Here is a 13,785-nt window from a genome sequence, read left to right as displayed (position 1 = left end):
TTATTCAAATACTAAGATAGTGCCAGTCAGGATTAACTATAATTTGAATATAAAATAATTAATTTGCTTTATGTTATTAGAATATTCCTTATTAAATTATATTTATTTTGATTTAGACATGAAATTTGATTGTAGTAATATTTTTTCAAATTAAAATCAATAATTTAATTTTAAAAAATTTAACAACAATAAGAAATATCTAAAAATATTTACTTCAATTAAAAAATAATTTATTGAATATTTTTATTTTACAAAAATAAATTGTATTATACTGATTGATTTGATACGTTAAATTTTTGCAAATATTATTAAAGAGATAAAAATTATATTATTAAAAGTAAAGAATAGCTAAAAACAATACAAATTAAATCAAATAATTAACAAATTGTTAGTCTAATTTTAATTTTTAAAATGGTTTTTTTAAATGGGCTATTCAATTTTTTATAGAAAAAATAAATTATACTTATTTCTACTGTTTTAATTATCTTATTTTCTTACATAGTTTATTTAACAAACGCAGCAGAAACTTGCTATGGTATCGTTCTTGATGCTGGATCTTCAGGTACCAAAGTATAAATTTATCAATGGCCTTGCTTGCGCTCTTCTTAAGTGCCACATTTTAATTTGAATGCTACATAATCTAAAAAATTTCATGAACCACTTGCACATTTTTAAGGCTAGACTCATAAATTAAAAGCTTATTTTGATGATATTTTTAGCTATATTAACGAAAAAGTTCCATTTATTATGAGACAATAAACCCCAATAATTTTAGGCGCTACTGCTGGTATGAGACTACTAGACTAATAAATACAGAGTGAAATTATTAATGAGTCGAAAGCATTACTTAGCCAATAGGGATATTATTTTCCTTAATCTAAATAAAACGAATGGTGTTCTATATTAACTGGCTAGTAAGAAGGAGCCTATCTTTGGGTATCTGTTAATTATTTACTGAATATGCTCACTTTCAACTAGAATCAAGTTACTTTAACTGTAGCTACTATCGAACTTGGAGGAGCCTCAACTTAAATTGCATTTCTACCGAAAACAAAGCGTATTGGTAAATGGAATTCTTAAAATTTCAATAGAAATCTTTCATATTGAAATAATTTGATTATATTATTAAATGCAATTAATTATTTTTCTTAATAAATATATTAACAAAAATTTTAATTTTTAATAGAGAATAATCAGTCGTACGATTTTGATATGGTAATAAATGGCTTCAATGATTGGCATATTTATACTTATTCTTATCTGGGTTATGGTAAATTAAAGGCAAGAAAAAATATTCTTCTTTCTCAAAACCCAACAAGCTCGTTTATTATACACTCTCCATGCTTTTTTAATGGTTATGAAGGCATTTAAAAGATAAATGATGTTTTATATAAAATAAAAGGACTTGGAATATACTCAGAATGTCGTTAATCAATATTAAATTATTTAGATGTCAACAAAAATAATTGTCTTTTTTAAGATGTAAAGCAATGCGCTATGTAAAACCAATATTAATATCTCTTACCTGCTCATATGGTTATATATGCATCAAGTGGAATTTAAAAAGCTGCCCATTTACTAGGGTTTAATAATTAATTTATTTTAAGAGATTTTTCATAAAAAACTGAGTAGCTTTATTCATTATCATGGAAAGATGCTTCTCTCTAATTTCAAGACGAAGAAGATTTAGGAAATATTCTATTTTTGATTACTTATGTAGAGAATTTATTAAAATTTGGTTACAATATCGAAATTGATAGATAAATATTTGTACCATAAAAAATTAATTCAGTTAGTCCAGGATGGACTCTTGCTTTACTGATGTAAAGAGTTAGTTAATTATCTTGTAGGGAATTATATGGATAAATTTGTTTAGAATTAGTAAATGATATTAATTATTGAGAATATCTTATTTGTAAATAAAAGTTGATATTTATTTTATTATTTTGTTCAAACCTTAAATAAACAATGCTTTATTTAACCTACATTCATTATTTGGTGCAATTAGTTTTATATCTTACTTCAAATAAACATAATAAATATTATAAACCCTCATTAATTAGCACCACAGAAATACTTTTAAAAGTTTTATTACATATTGTGTTAGCAATAAATGTTTTATTGAGACAATAATTTTTATATGAAGATGATAAAACCATTTACAATAATGTTATTTAGCAGTTTATATTTAAAATAAATTATATCAAGTATAAATAGTTGAAGCATTTTTTTTGTATTTTGTATTCATTTAGAAATAAATTTGTAATATATTTTTAATATTTTAATTTTATTTTTATCTTTTCTTTTCTTAAATAAAAATTTTTTATTTAAATATCAAAATTCGTATTAATTTAAATTAAAGAATAAATAAATTTGCTTGTTCTAACATAATACCATTTAATTTTTTATTTAAGAAATAAAATTTTATATATTAGATTTAACTTTATTAATAATTGAGGTGTGTATATGAGAAAAAAATTTAAAATTAAAATTAACAATTTAGCTTATTGGTGCACCTAAATATAGTTACAAATAAAAATTTCATAATAAGGCTCATGATTAATTTGTACAATAAATTCAGTTGAATTGAAACAAAATAAAATTTTGATTTGGAATTATTTTAAGTAGTTTTGTTTTATATTTATAAAAATAAAATAATTAATAATATTACTTTTATCATTAGATTTTTTCTTTAAAAAAATAGGTTTTCAAATGTTTGAAATCGCTAAATTCTCTCCAATTAAGAAATGAGAAAATATTCATCTTTAATTCTTACTTTTTTAAATCTTCATTAAATCAATAAACTTGGCTATTTCAAATTTAATTTAATCTCAATCTCTTAGCCACTTTTCTTAAGTTTATTCATATCCTGTAATAATTATGAGCAATCTTGAGTTATAAAGAAGGAGCAATTTTAAAAAATAAAGATATATAATTTTTAAGAAAATTGTACTTTACTAAATTCCAATATTGAATTTATAATTATTTTAAATTCCCTTTTCATTCCATTTTTAAGTTATATTTATTGATATTTTAACATTAATTGTTTAGCCATAATCTTAAACTTAATAAAGATGAAATATAAAGTAAAATAATATTGATTTAGTATTCTTGACCTGCATTGTTTCATTTAAATTTATTAGCAAAATTATTAATCATAAGATTTTTCTTTTAAAGAAATTGCTTTTTGAATTTTAAAATAACTAATTCACTTTCCATTTAGAAGTGAGTAAATTTCTACCTATAATTCTTTGTTTGTTAAAAACTTATTTCATCAATAAAAGTGGCTATGACAATTCCTATTTAATTTAATATCTATCTCATAGCTACTTTTTTCTTCAGTTAATATTTTTCAATTTTGATCAATCTTTAATTAGGTATTTGGAGTATTTTTTTAATAAGGAAAATTAATATTTGAATCAATATTATTCTACTAAATTCAAATATAAAATTTATTATTACCTTAAAATCCTTTATCATTTCTTTTTTAAATTAAAAATTTTTAATATTATAAAATTATAATTGTAAGCCTAATATTTTAAACTTAAAAAAAAGGAATATGTGGGAAAAAAATAAAAGTTGGATAAGTTATAGCTAAAATTAAACAAATTTAAATATTATATACAAAATGATGTTTAACAATTACAAAAACTTAGAATTTTAAATATTTTCTTTCTTATTATTAAGGTAGAAAATATAAAATATTGAATTTTAACAATATATAACTCATTTTTATTTTTTAACTTAGATAGTTTTGTGAGAATTTAAGCTGCTTTCAATTTTAATAAGTTTTCAATAATATTTTTTGATAACTTTGAAGATGATAATATATACTGAATTTAGTTTGATGTAAGTTGTGTTAATAGTTTAAGAATATTTTTGATACCAAAAGTTTTAAAGGAACAAATCTTTAATTAAGAATTTATCATTAATAAAAATAATTAAATCTTAATTATTTAGTTAGTCATTTTTTAGAGATAATTTAAATATACATTCTAAATTGAGTTTGGTAATAAACTGAAGTATACAGTTCTAGAACTATTTATTTCCACTAATTAAACAATAACAATTATTTCTATTTAATCTAACTTCATGCTAATTTAATTTTTATTAAAATAAACCTTTAAGTTTTAATGATTCTTAAGTTAAAATAAATCTTAATTTCTTAATGAACATAGTATCTTTAATGGTGAGGCATTTACCTATCTGTCCTTTAAAGTAAAATTCCTTTTTAATTTTTGATATACTCAACTATTTAAATTCACTTAAATGAAATTTTTACAACTATTTAGTCTAAAATAAGAAAAAAAATTTGATTAAATTTTGAAAATAGTGTTTCTCAAATTTTTGGTTTAAATTTGGTAAATTGAGTTGACTTACTATATAATAATTAATTAATAATAAATAGAGGAAACTTAAAAAACAAAATTGATTATGAGAAGTGATAGATTCAGATTTTTCCTCTTAGTATTTTTAAAAAGTAAATGAATTTTTTAGTTTATAAAGATTTAAAATATTTAAATTTTATAATTAAATAGTATTGAGCTTAACTTACTAATCTACTTTCGGTGATTGTACATAAACTTCGAAAGAAGGAGGTCTAAATATTTTATGTATTTTTATTAAAATTTACTTAATTTTAGCTATTTTACCTACAATAATCTTAGATAGTGAATGTTTACTCAATTAAGGCTATTATTCATAGTCAGATGATTTATCTGTTAATTTATAATATTTAAATACTTCTGAATGCACATAGTTTACTTAAAAACAATGCAGTGATACCAATTACTTATCTGGGCCTACATGCGATTCCTAAACAAAATTCTAAATAAACTATAGTCCTTAGGACAAGTAATATTTTATTTAGTTTAAAAAATTATGATAGATTTTAAATTTCAAAAAAAGAACTCATACAAAAAAATATTTTTTAATATTAAATATAATATAATTAATTTTATTTTAATTTTAACTTAGACTTTCTTTCTTATTTTAGATAATTTATTTTTTTTTAAATAGGAATAAATTAATTAAATTTGTTTATGTATTTATTCGTGTTCTTCTATTCACGGATAAAGATGTAATTAATAGTTCAAATCAGTTGCCTTTAATAGCCAATGGAGTTAAAATAAAAAATGGCTATTCAACTCCATACTTCAAATGTTGCTCCGATTCATACTGCTACTAATTTATAAAAACATTCGAACTTAACTCCTATGATCTAGCAATTACCTTTTAATCACTTGGTTAGTAAAATTATAAAACTTATCTTTATGGACTTTTTCTGGGTGTATAATATGTAAATAAATTAATTAAATAAAGCTATTTAAGATTTTTCCTTTATTTTTATCAAATTTAAAAATAACTGTCTATCATATCAACAAAAGTTTTTTTTGTATATTTAAACTACTTTTTTTAATATTTATAAATATGAGTTTAATCTATTTTAATTTATTTTTAAGTGTCCTTAATATTGCAGTGATTGTGATGGTAATAGTAAATGCTCAAAATGTTTTCAAAAGTACTATTTAAGTCAAAATTCTTGCATTGCTTGCCATGAGAGCTGCTTATAGTGTTCTGGTCCTACTCAAAATGATTGTGTAGTCTGCTTAGATTCAACTTTTTATATCTCAATTAAACAAAATAACATCTGTGTTTCTGATTGCAATCTAGATAATGGTTAGTATGTTAACACTTCCAATTCATTATATAAGTATTGCAGACTTTGCTCAAACTTTTGCTAAAATTGTAATAATTCTACAAATTGTACTAAATATTTTCAAAAGTACTATTTAAATGGAAATATTTGTTCTCCTTGCCATCAAAGTTGTTTGTAGTGTTCTGGATCGACTTAAAATAATTGCATCGTCTGTTTAGATTCTAGTTAATACATATCCACTTCATAAAATAATATTTGTGTTTCTGATTGCAATATCGATAATGGTTAGTATGTAGACACTTCCAATTCATTATAAAAGTATTGTAAACCTTGCTCAAACTTTTGCTAAAATTGTAATAATTCTACAAATTGTACTAAATGTTTTCAAAAATACTATTTAAATGGAAATATTTGTTCTCCTTGTCATTAAAGTTGCTTGTAGTGTTCTGGACAGACTTAAAATAATTGCATCATCTGTTTAAATTCTAGTTAATACATCTCTACTTCTTAAAATAATATTTGCGTTTCTAATTGCGATTTAGATAATGGTTAGTTTGTAGACACTTCCAATTCATTATAAAAGTATTGTAGACTTTGCCCAAACTTTTGCTAAAACTGTAATAATTCTACAAATTGTACTAAATGTTTTCAAAAATACTATTTAAATGGAAATATTTGTTCTCCTTGCCATTAAAGTTGTTTATAGTGTTCTGGACCAACTTAAAATAACTGCATCATCTGTTTAGATTCTAGTTAATACATCTCCACTTCTTAAAATAACATTTGTGTATCTGAATGCAATATTGCAAATGGCTACTATATAGACACCTCTAATGAATAATAAAAGTATTGTAAGAAGTGCTAAATATAATGTAGGACTTGCAGAGATGATAGCAGTTGTGATAGCTGCATAGATGGTTATTACTTGAATTCAAATAATAAATGTTCTCCTTGTGATAGCACATGCCAATCTTGCAGTGGCCCTCTTAACACAAATTGTTAAGTATGTAAAACTGGGTTATTAAAATAGCTAAGTACTAACTTATGTGTTGACCATTGCAAAATTAATGAATTTATCAATACAAATAATGAATGCTAAGAGTGTGATAAGAAATGTGGAAGTTGTGATGGGCCTGGGTCCAATAACTGTCTATCATGTTACAATAATACTTTCTTTTATAACAAAATGTGTGTAAGTTTATGCCCCAATGGTTATTAAAGTAATTTTACTACTCTCGTTTGTGATTCTTGCTCAAATTATTTGAATCTAAATAAGTGTAATCCTTGCTTCGCTAGTTGTGAATTATGCGATTTATCTTAGGTTCAAAATGGTTAATGTAATAGTTGCTACACAGAAACAAGAAAATTTGATACTACCAATAAAAAATGTCTATGCTAAAATCCAAATGACCAAAGAGACCTTTTTTACCAGTGTAGCTACAGAAATGTTGCAGTTCTTGACTCCTGGCTAAGCGGAACAACTCCCTTATTAACAATCGATTTCGGATCTCCATTGAAAGACACACCTAATAATATCTATTCCCCGCAATCACTATGCTAGTATATCTTTGATCAGCCTACTATGGATATTATTGGCTAAGATTCTTCATGCTAAATAAATGGAAAATTAATTTAAATTAATTTAGGTAATTTAGAAAAAATTGACAAATAAAATTGATCATTTTTATTGAATATATATTTGAATTCTTATTTAATCAATACAAAAATTATATTTTATTTTTCTAAACAGCCGATTCTTCGACAATCATGGAGAATGATTCAATCATTTTATTGCCTAATAGGTTATAGTTTCAAGACTATAGCAGTGATTTCATAAATGTTTTTTACAGAAATTTAGTCTATTAGAGTCCTTCAGGAATTCCATAGCTTTAATTTAATTATAATTACATAGAAAATAGCTGTAATTCTGTGAATATAACACTCTCTAACATTTAAAATGAGGCAGGAAGAAAATTCGCAAGTTTAAATTGGTCTATATTGCAATTTATAGGTTCCAACGAATAGTAATAGAATTTAATTAGGGTTTTACAAAATGCAAGCTAAAACAAGAATACTGCTTTGACAATTGATCCTAAATATATTCCTCCAAATTAAAATATTACTTTGCAATTCAACTATTTGCTAAAAGTTAACAAAATAGGCTAACAACAATTTACAATATTTTACAAAAAATAAAAAATTATCAGAATCAGCTATTAGCAATCTACATATCCGCCAATCTACAGGTATATATATATATATATTTTTTTTTTTTTTTTTTCATCAATAACTTACTAATTATATATTTTAATATTAGATACATGAGCCTGAGTTTCTACTTTTAATTCTATGTAGAAAGTTGTGAACTAGGATAAACTGTTTATTTCTAAGAACCGTTTGATTTGCAATTAGTTTCTAACCAGTTTTAGTAGATAAGTTTGAGCTAGTATAATCAATCTAATTTTAAATACGATATTCTACCTTATACTTTGATATCTAATAAGACACTCAACATAAGTGTAAGTTTTTCTAATTAAACTTAATTTGATTTTTAACTTTATAAAATTCAGTAATTTTTAAATGCTATTAATTAAATACTTAAAAATATATTTATAATTTTAATCCCTTAATTTTAACTAACAGCTAACCGTAAGTCTAAGCTAAGAGAATAAAATTATTTCTGCCAAAAATGTATCAGTTGACATTTTAATTACAAATTTATATCTGCAAATTGAAGGAGGCTCTAGTTTTATAGTTGGATTTTAAAATAAACTAGTCTTGAATACTGTGTTCAGAGATTACGAAATAGAAGACCCTAACTCTCCTCAAAGCATTGATTTTACATGGACATGCGTTGGTCTAACTTCTAATGATCGAGTATGTTATGATTATGCAGACAAATAAGTTTAATTGTAACAAGGAGTGAGCTATATTTCTTTTCCTGCAAAAACTTTTACACCATACTCTATAATTGTATTATAAATCACAGGATAAAAAGGTTCTAGGCAAACTAACTCCACTGCAACTTGCATTTTTACTGAATTAGATATTCCATCGCTTTTAGTAAAATTTAATTCTACACATCTAACTCAAAAAATTAATTTGAATGAGGAATTAAACTTTGTCATCGTTTATGGAGGAAACTTTTCTTCAGACATTTTGTCCTATGCAGGAGCTTTGTTATACGAAAATAATTTGGTTGGAGCTATAAAGTTTGACTATTATTAGGTTAAATTCAGAGTATGGAATTTCTTCTAAAATGTAAAACCTTCAAAGCCTACAATTTAAATACGTTTTTCTGTGTACAATCCATCATTTTTCATGCCAAGTCTATCCACTCTTAGTTTTATAGTTAATATCCCACCATAAGGTTGTACTTTGAGAGTAGATCCATAATAAGGAGTAGCTTTGTAAACTGTTTTTTCTATTCAATATTAAAATTGCGATGATGAGGACCTTCCATTGACATACTAATTCTTTTATTACAATAACATAGAAGATATTTAGTAAGAATTAATTGCTCCTTGGAATATAGTGAGAAGATAAATACAAGACTAGACTATAAACAATTAAATTTAGACAGTACTCCCTTAAGGTAATCTTGTGATAATGGGATAGGCTATGGATTCTTAACTTGGAATATCTAATAGCACAATAACAATAGTAGTTTTAGCTTAGAATAAATCCCCTGACGAATATTATCAAACTGTAAATAATCTTGTTAATAAAACGCTTTAAATTTAAAGCTCAAGTTAATACACTGATCAACTAGTTGCGTTAAGTTTAATTGGTGAAGATATAAGTAAAAACTCTTAATAATAATTATCATAGCAAATGGCAAATTTACTAACTTTAATTATTACAAATATGCAACAAATATCACTAAAATTGCCTGAATTTTCCCTTTTGTTTACTTTCGCTAATAAAGTGATTGCATAGCTTTCGTAGTTATTATTTAATTCATAATAAAATTATTCTTCATAGAAAAAAGATATTTTTAAATAATTATAAACAACAATGTAGAACACCTTTATAAGCATATAAAACAATAATCAAAGTCCTCTTCAGCAAAATAATGATCTTCATATGCAAAATGTCATTGATTCTTTTAAAATTTTAAATTCTAGTATTACCCAAAACTCCAGTAACTCATTTGATGATTTTTAAAACTACAGTAATGTATCTAATTATATAGGATTTCTTCTAACAAATATGACCTTACCAAATCAAGGACACATAATTATAAGTGGTAATTTATCCTCGCTTTTATCGGATAAAATAACTCAAAAAAATATCTTTTAATACGCACTACCATTTGATGAATCCAACACTGAAAATTCAACAAATATATTTAGTATTACAAGAAATAATTATAAAGTAAATATTTATGAAAATACAACAGGATTTGAAGCGTATACTTAGTAATATAAAAATGTCAGTTAAAATTTTACTTATTCAAAGAACCAGTTAATATCTACTTAAATTTATAGCTCGAGTCGTTAAGGACTTTAAAATGGCTCAAATACATAAATCCCCATGAATGATTCATTGACAATTTATTAGTTCGATAATGCGATTAAGAGCGAAAAGTACAGCATGACTTGTCTATAATAAAATGATGTGAAATGGAATAAAAACGATTGTAGTATTTTCAATAAAAATAATAATAAATTCATGTGTTTTTGCAAAACATAACAACCTACAACAATAATTGAAGACTTAGAAGATATTTTTACCAAAAATAAAAATTTATAGACTGTATTTGGTGAATAAGGTTTTAAAAATATTGAAAACTTTAACTATTTTTATCAGTATTTAGCTTTTTGGGTATTATTTACATTTACCTTGATTTAAATTGCATTATTTATAATTGGGATATATCTAGACAAAAGCTCATTTAAAAAAATGAATCAATAAGTTCACTCAGAAAGATAAGATTATAATTAACAAAACTTGGAGTAACAACAATATAACTAGTAACTTGATTTACAGGAAATTCCAGAGGTAGGAGATTAAAATGAAATTTAAATTTCTCCTATTGCTTTAAATAGTAATAACAATAATCAAATTAATAATAATGATAAAATAAATAATAACAGCAACGAGAATATACAAAAATTGTAAACATAAAGTGAATAATTTATTCCATTATCTGATAATTAAGTTACAGATATTCCCCTAACCCTAATTAGAAAAAAAACAACAAAATTTGTTAATAAAACAATTTATTAAACTTAAAGTAGCTTAAATTAATTTAATGAAAATAATTTGAATAATAGATCTAATTAATTATTCATCAAAAGACAATATACTATAAACATAAATTGCAGTGAATAAAATGAAGAAATACTAAATACTTAAGTAAGTCCTTAAAGCTAAACACTAGAATTATAAAACTAAAATGAAAAATCTAAATAATAATCTGTTTATTAGAAAATTTCAAATTTTAAAAAACTGGCAATATTTCACTAATTATTTAGTATTTTTTATCTTTATGATAAATAAATTTCAAGACCAACAAGATTCACCCTACTTTATATAAAACTAATTCACACTCTTGCAATTTCAATATTGTTTGCAGGTTACACTATGCTCATTCAGTAGATATTCATAGCTTTGCTTAACAGTTTAATTTTAAAAGTCTCTTCATTTATTATTGTTTAAACTTTCAAAAAAGGTTCATTTTGGAAATTTATTTCTGTCATTTTCTAATTATTGATTTCGTTGTTATATTTTTACATTATATTAGCTATTTCAAGTGGTAAAACTCCAAGCGAATCAAATGATTTCATTATCTTATTTTTAGTGTCCTTTATAATAGAAATGGTATTCACAGAACTTATTCTTTCATTGGTGATAAATATTTTGGTTAAAAAATATTTTTTATGCAATGATGAAAATAGTATTTATAGTAAATTATTTAAAAGTTTAAAAATTAAAGAAATGATATCAAGTATAGATACTTGAAGTATGTAAATTATGTATTTTTTTATTTTTCTTTTACCTTTTAAAACTTTTATTATTTTAACATATATTAAAAATTTGTTTTATTTTCATTTCTTGTTAAAATTAGTAATACGATTCTCTAAAAAATAAACAAAACTATTTTATTCTAACCATAATTATTAGCTAATTTTACAAAAACTTATCATTTTATAAAAATTAAAATACAAGAGTAGGATATGAGGGAAGGGGTTTTGAAAAGTTCTTAAATTTAAAAAAAATGATATTAAAAATGATTTGGAGTGATAATATTTAGATTAAAAAAATTATTTTATTTAATAAAAATTGCAATTTATTTATGGAAATATTGATAAATTTTGCTCTAAATTATTTGATAATTATTTAAGTTTTAAATTTTTATTTCTAATACATAAAATGAATATTTAAATTTAATTGTTTTAAAAAGTGTGTCTGATTTGTGACACATTAAAAATATTGTAAATTTAATTTTTTTATATAAACAAATATTTAATTTTTAAAAATATATTTAAAATAAAAAAATAACTTATACGTTTAAAATAGCTCAGTAATAAATCCTTATTAGAAATACCAAGAAAAGGTTTAAATAATAAGAATGTTGCTTGAAAAAAATAAATATATTATTTATTATATGCAAAATATTAAAATATTTTAAACTTATAATAGATTATTTAGTATATTTATTAAATTAATTTTTTTAAAATAAAAAATTATATAATAAGTATTTAAATATCTAAATCAAAAATGAAAATAGATATAAAATGTTAATTATCAATTTATTTTATATTTATTCAAATCATTATTCAAAGAAAAATAAATAAATATATACAATTAATAATATATTTTATCTATTTAAATAGCTATAAGATGTCTTTTCTTATTTTTCAAGTAACTTATTCATTTTGTGAAAAAATAAAGTATTTTTGTATGTTTAACAATTAAAAAAAAGCAACATACTATTATATATTTAAAATTGAATTATAGAATATTTATTATCAATAGCAAGTAGAAGATTAATTTTTTCATTCAAATAAATTATCGATTTAATTTTAATACAAAAATAAATTATTTAATATGCTTCTAAAATTTAATTTAAAGATTTTATGATTACAAAAAGCATTAATCAATTTTTTTAAAATTAATTATTACCAAAGCAAACATTTTGCCTTTTTAAATAAAATAGTTTTGTTTTTATAAATTTTAAACTAATTCGAATTATGAAATATTGAAAAAGATGAAGTTAGATTTCAAGAATATTTTATAAAAAAATTTGGTATTTTTATTTTTATAAGCATTCTAAAATTGAATCATATTTAATCAGAATTTCTAGTAATAGAGGATAGAAATTCAATCTTTAATAGGCAAAGAAAATGTAATGGCAGGACTACTTCTAGTTTTATATTTGAAGTCAACAGAAGAAGCATTTATGAAGGTTGTATTATCAATTTTTAATTGCCCAAAGTCTTCATGAATGTGACCAAATATGTGATATAAAGGCTTTACTCTTTCTAGTACTGCTTTTCTGAGATCTGGACATCCAGCTTAAAAGCCATCATAGCATCTAAATATTAAAAATTTATAAGATTCAAGAATAAAAAGGCTTTTAAGTTATTTACCTGTCAAGAATTTTATGAGGAGGACCATGTGTAATTAATATGTCAGTGTTATTAGGAATTTGTTCCCACTTTTTTTGTAAAGGCTTTCCTATATCTAGATTAAATGCCCAATCAAAAAAAGTAGGAGTGTATGGTGATCCATAAATTGAATATCCTTTGAGATTTACAGAAGAGTCTTCCAGATAAATACAATCTTTTAGCATGGCTTTAGTAGCTACAGCATCGATAGGAATCTTTTCATCTTAATGAAATCTTTACGCGTAATCTTTGGCATAGTTTTATATATCGAATGTCAGATCATGATTACCTGCAATTACTACTTTAGCTTCGAAATCACTGTTTTTTAGAAAATCATTAAATTCATAAACTTCTTCTGGTTTTCCTGTATATGTGAAGTCTCCAGCATGAATAAGAACATCACCCTTAGGTAAATTTAGTAAACCTGCTTTTGTATGAGTATCTGATATACATACAAATTTTATAAAACTTCCATCCTAATTTGAGCTATCCATTTATGCTTTATTAACC

At 22.8% G+C, this 13,785-nt stretch overlaps 4 protein-coding genes across 4 annotated transcripts; 2 read left to right on the top strand and 2 right to left on the bottom strand. All coding sequences in view use genetic code 6, as the record gives it.

The window, feature by feature from the left end:
- The first annotated feature begins 331 nt into the window (after window positions 1-331).
- TTHERM_00129300 (GDA1/CD39 nucleoside phosphatase family protein) lies at window positions 332-2,071 on the top strand. Its single transcript, XM_001016399.2, has 2 exons — window positions 332-1,063; window positions 1,187-2,071. Exons 1-2 carry the CDS (start codon window positions 412-414, stop codon window positions 1,900-1,902), a joined length of 1,368 nt encoding a protein of 455 aa, XP_001016399.2. The 5' UTR covers window positions 332-411; the 3' UTR covers window positions 1,903-2,071.
- A 1,055-nt stretch (window positions 2,072-3,126) lies between these two features.
- On the bottom strand, window positions 3,127-3,324 carry TTHERM_00129310 (hypothetical protein; the record flags this gene model as incomplete). Its single annotated transcript, XM_001016400.1, has 1 exon — window positions 3,127-3,324. One exon carries the CDS (start codon window positions 3,322-3,324, stop codon window positions 3,127-3,129), a length of 198 nt encoding a protein of 65 aa, XP_001016400.1.
- A 1,110-nt stretch (window positions 3,325-4,434) lies between these two features.
- TTHERM_00129320 (REJ domain protein) lies at window positions 4,435-11,626 on the top strand (the record flags this gene model as incomplete). The annotated part of the gene is made up of 8 exons (XM_001016401.2): window positions 4,435-4,480; window positions 4,539-4,613; window positions 4,668-4,854; window positions 5,020-5,299; window positions 5,463-7,305; window positions 7,410-7,905; window positions 7,977-8,178; window positions 8,303-11,626. 8 exons carry the CDS (start codon window positions 4,435-4,437, stop codon window positions 11,624-11,626), a joined length of 6,453 nt encoding a protein of 2,150 aa, XP_001016401.2.
- A 1,362-nt stretch (window positions 11,627-12,988) lies between these two features.
- TTHERM_00129330 (ser/thr phosphatase family protein) lies at window positions 12,989-13,769 on the bottom strand (the record flags this gene model as incomplete). The annotated part of the gene is made up of 2 exons (XM_001016402.3): window positions 12,989-13,202; window positions 13,258-13,769. 2 exons carry the CDS (start codon window positions 13,767-13,769, stop codon window positions 12,989-12,991), a joined length of 726 nt encoding a protein of 241 aa, XP_001016402.1.
- Between the last annotated feature and the right edge of the window lie 16 nt (window positions 13,770-13,785).

The sequence above is a fragment of the Tetrahymena thermophila genome, assembly GCF_000189635.1.
Source record: "Tetrahymena thermophila SB210 genomic scaffold scf_8254645, whole genome shotgun sequence".
NCBI classification, from domain to species: Eukaryota; Ciliophora; class Oligohymenophorea; order Hymenostomatida; family Tetrahymenidae; genus Tetrahymena; species Tetrahymena thermophila.
The sequence above is the reverse complement of the archived record's forward strand: the minus strand, read 5'-3'. Positions and strand labels throughout refer to the sequence as shown.